This window comes from Monomorium pharaonis, chromosome 1 (genome assembly GCF_013373865.1).
Source record: "Monomorium pharaonis isolate MP-MQ-018 chromosome 1, ASM1337386v2, whole genome shotgun sequence".
In the NCBI taxonomy this organism is placed as follows: Eukaryota; Metazoa; Arthropoda; class Insecta; order Hymenoptera; family Formicidae; genus Monomorium; species Monomorium pharaonis.
In genome coordinates, this window is record NC_050467.1 from 31,657,557 (window position 1) to 31,662,379 (window position 4,823).

Below are 4,823 nucleotides of genomic sequence, written 5' to 3' on the forward strand. Positions count from 1 at the left end.
CTTGCCCTTGCTCGCTGTCCTCCGGCTGTCCGGGGCCCCGCCGCTCGGTCGTCTATGCTTCTCCTTCATCTTCCCTCGACGGCTGCTCCGTTAATCACAAAAGGTCATCTTGGCGCACCACCTCTCCCGCGGGTCGCGACTTCCGCTCGGCGGATACCTACGTGTCTTAAGAACTAACAAAATCTTATTGAGAAAGGGAGAGACCGCTCCTCCCCCGCTCGGGGTAATGAGCGGCCCCAAATGACCTTTTCCCGGCCGGGCCATTCGGCCCTTGTGACTGACGAAAAACGTCACGTCACAACTTATACAAATTTACGAAAAGTTTGTAGGAAAATAGTCGATCTATGATCTACGTTGTATCGTCAAATTGGTATCTCGAGAGCCAAAATTATATAATTACGCTTATAGCTACGAGAGAAAAGGGAATCAGTTCGAGATAGAAAGAGATAAATCGAGGAGACAGTTCGCGATAGAAGGAGATAGTCCGAGCGCGACGGAGACAGCTCGAGAGAAAAGGAGACAGCAGATAGTCGATTGTCGATCGCTCGACGCGTCGAGCGCCGTCGAGCGAGCGGTCGGTTATCCCCTCCACTTACAGTACGCTGCTGTAAAATGATTCGATACTGGAAGCTCTGGTCGGATATCCACGTGGAGAGTTTTAAGAAGAAAGAAGATAATTGTGTATTTACACTACATTATTTTAAGGTAATTAATCCACAAATGTTATGAGCTCACAATCAGATGCAGAGAGGAAAAAAGCTCCAGTTAAACTTACCGTTCTTAATGAAAACGAACTAACCAATGCCCTAAAAAAAACATCATCACTTCATGGTGTCAAGAAAAAAAAGCTACAGAACAAAAACTCTAAGAATTATAATGAACCACAATCAAAAACATATCGACGGAAAAATAAAATAATATCGGATAGCTCAGATTCAGACACAAGCACTACTAATTTATCTGTGAGAAGCAAATACAGAAATGAAGGTAAATAAAATTCTCCTTGTTTTACTAAAAAATAAATGTTACAAATTTCTTATAAATCTATATTTATATATATATTTTGTTACTCTATTGTTGAAAAATTTTTACTGTATAAATTAGCATGATGCATACACCTACACAATAAAATATAAAATGTTAAAAGAGATCCACTCAAATTTAATGTTACGATTAACATTTTATAATGGTTGATAACATTACGATTAATATTTTATAATATTCGATCGAATGTTATAAGCCATTATAAAATATTAATTGTAACATTTTTGAGCGGATCTTTTTTTAACATTTTATTTTTTATTGTTTATCAACTTTGTTGTATTTTTGGAAATATATTGAGTTTTTATCCATTTAGCTTTACCAAAAAGTTATTCGATCATATCTGATGACAATGAAAGTAATTATGATTCTGGTCCTTTCTTAAATACAAGCCCAAATTCAGGTGATTTTTTTTTAATAATTATTATTAGTATTATTATTAACTCCTGCACTAATTTATTGGTTTATCTATCGCGTATTGAGAAAAAAAATTGAAATACAAAAATCATTAATTTATTTTTTTAATTTAGTATGAAATAGTAAGAATCCAAGCAATTATCATGATAATCAAAACAATACTGTGAAACTGGACAACAGATTAGATAAAAATAAAGAAAATAAAACTGAACAACTCATCAAACCTCATGTAGATCAGCCATAGATAGAATATTTGAATAAACAATTCGACAACTTACACAATTTCGTGGAAAGCAAGATTGTATCAGCAAAAAGAAGTATTCTATATGATGTTAAGGTCCACTGTGAAGAAATAAAAATAGCTATTGCCACTTTAAAAAAAGAAAAACCACAGGGCACAAGAAATGAGTTAAAAGAAAAACTTGAAATAGTTTTGCCTATTCAAGCACTGCCTGATTTCTTAGAGTTTGAAAAAGAATTAAGGACAAATGAGAATAAAAGAGAGGCACTAATGAATCTTATTTTATTACTATGCTTAGATTTTTCTAATACCAAAGATTGCGTTCACAAAGTTCTTCCCCAAATTATTAAAAAAGAGGTCCAAAGGCATTATTCCGGCCAAGGTTGTAAGAAAAAAGGAATGGGGAAAATGAATTTTAGTGCCACTATATTATTCGAGTGTTTTGAAGCAGTTGTATTAAAACACTATAATTATAACAACAGTCAAAAATCATTAAAAGCACTGGTTGGTGATTAGCTAACACACTGGGATGATCGCGACGGAGGACGGAAAATACGATAAAATTTTATTCAAATAAGTTAATTTTATCGTCGTTTAAAGTTAAAGTTAATCAAAAGTGATATATATTTTTTAAGTTAAAAAAAAATTTTTTTTATTTGATGTAAAATTCACGTAGGATTCATTTTTAGTTATCTTATTTTTTGAGATTAATAAGTAAACTTTATAAGATTTAAATCGACTTCTTTCTTTATTTTTATAACTATTCAAAAATACAAAATTTTACTTAACTGTTGAAAGAAACATTATTTTTGTAGTTTATAGTTTTTTTTTATTTGATATAAAATTCACGTGGAATTTATCTTTATTTTTGAGAGTAATAAGTAAACTTTATAATTATTCAAAAATACAAAATTTTATTGAATTGTTTAAAGGAAATATTTTTGCCGTATAAATGGTTTATAGTAAATAAAATATAAATAGTATTTTTGTATGAATAGTTTATAATAAATAAAATGTTAATTAAAAATCAATGTCTTAATATCTTATATTTTAAGAATCATTTCTTATGTTCTATATGATTAGAATTAAGATGGATTTTGGGCATATAAAAATTATCATTAAGCCTAGATTGATTGTTAATCTCAGGTCTATATCTGACATCAATATTAAATTAAAATCAATTAACAAAGATTTTGTGTGCGTGCGTGCGTGCGTGCGTGCGTGCGTGCGTGCGTGCGTGCGTGCGGGCGTGCGTGCGTACGTGCGTGCGTGTGTGTAAAGGTTTATCTCAATCACACCTAACAGAGAGGTGAGCTTGAGCTGAGTTTTAGATTCGTGATTCGGTTTAGAATACATCAGGCGAGTTTTGGACATAGCTTTAAATTCATGATTGGGCTTAGCATAAAGTTAAGCTTGGGTTTATATTGGATTTCATCATTGGGCTAATTAATGAAACGAATCTTGGGGTTATATCGATTGCGATCTCGAGCTGTGGTTACGGTCCATTGTTCGGCCGATAATTGGCCTATCATCGTTGCCAATATCGCGGGCCCGGTTCGCGAGCTTGGGCACATGCTTGGCCGTGTTGACTAACCCTACATGGGTTACCCCACTTGTCCATGACCCTATCCTGAGCCTATCCCAATTAAGTCCCAGTCAGGTAAACCTGATAAGTTTTTGATCAGGGAGCTGAGATAAGGTCATCACCGGGTAAACATTATCAGGTCCCGATGTTTAGGTCGGGTTTGTCCAGTGCTTTCTTGTTGTAAACTGAACGAAATTTTTACTCGGTGTGAATTATTATAGAAAATATTCCTGTTCAAAAGATGTCTGACTCAGAATTTGATTTAGAAAATACTGAAGAAGAAAATATTCATAATAAAAAAATGTGCGATTCAGAATTAGAAATGGAATTAGAAAGCATCAAAGAAGAATTAAATTTAATAAATGTTATGGATTTATTAACTTCTAATGAAATATTGGATACAATTCAAATATACGATTCATCTGTGTAAGTTTAAAAAATTACAGTTATTCTTTATTAAATTTTATGAAATTGTAAAGTGTTGAGAGAGGGAGAGAGAAAAAGAGAGAGAGGGGGGGGGGGGGAGAGAGAGAGAGAGAGAGAGAGAGAGAGAGAGAGAGAGAGAGAGAGAGAGAGAGAGAGAGCAGAATATTTATATTTTGTCCACAAATCGCATATTCATTGTCAGTTTTTCATAGCAGAGATATTCAAAGTAATAATAATAATAATAGTAGTGACGGGGGCGGTCCTCCTGCGAAGCCCACTTTGGCACTTAGACCGAGTCCATTGTGCCTCCCCGTTGTCAGCTGCCCTAGCGGGGCCCCGCTTCCTTCCAAAAGCGGAGCAGATCTCCCACAGGCAGCTGCCTCACCTGGTACGGTTCTAGAAAACCTGAGCCCAGCAGGCGTGCTCTTGATCCGACCAGTGCTGGGCAATTCCCAAGAATGTGGAGGCTAGTTTCCTCCTCCTCACCGCACAGCCTACAGCTGGGCGTATCACTACGGCCCAATTTGTGCAGGTGATAGTTGAGATCCCCATGGCCCGTGAGCAGTTGTGTCGCGAGCCTGGCGTCCCTCCTACTTAGAGATCTTATGCTCCTGGCCAGGTTCTCGCTAGGGCATTCCCCTAGCATGGCCCTAGCCTGTCTGCATTTGCTCTCTGTTTCTTTCTTCCAGTGTTCAAGATGCTGGTCCCGGAGCCAGCCCCTGATTCTCCCCCTGCCTAGGCAGAAAGAGATCCCAACAGCCGGTTCAGGTCCCAGCAGTCTTGTTTCGGCCGCCTCCTTAGCAAGCAGGTCCGCCATTTCGTTGCCCTTGATCCCTGCGTGCCCAGGGACCCATACTAGGCCGACATCATTCTTCTCCGCCAACTCATCCAGTACGCACTTGCAGTCCCAGACCAGCCGCGAGTTAATTCTTGGACCCTCAAGCGCCTTAAGCGCCGCCTGACTGTCCGAGTAAATCCGGATGCGCCTTCTCACCCTATCAGACTCTAATAGGTTCTGGGCACATCTCATGATGGCTAACACCTCCGCCTGGAAAACCGTAGCGTGCTCGCCAAGCGGAACGACGATTCCTGCCCGGTCGCGCTGACAGTAAA

At 37.8% G+C, this 4,823-nt stretch overlaps 1 protein-coding gene across 1 annotated transcript; it reads left to right on the top strand.

Annotated features, from left to right (window-relative positions):
• The first annotated feature begins 981 nt into the window (after positions 1–981).
• Positions 982–2,215, top strand: LOC118647019. Its single transcript, XM_036291095.1, has 2 exons — positions 982–987; positions 1,703–2,215. The coding sequence occupies exons 1-2, from the start codon at positions 982–984 to the stop codon at positions 2,213–2,215; spliced, it is 519 nt and encodes a 172-aa protein (XP_036146988.1).
• The last annotated feature ends 2,608 nt before the right edge of the window (positions 2,216–4,823 follow it).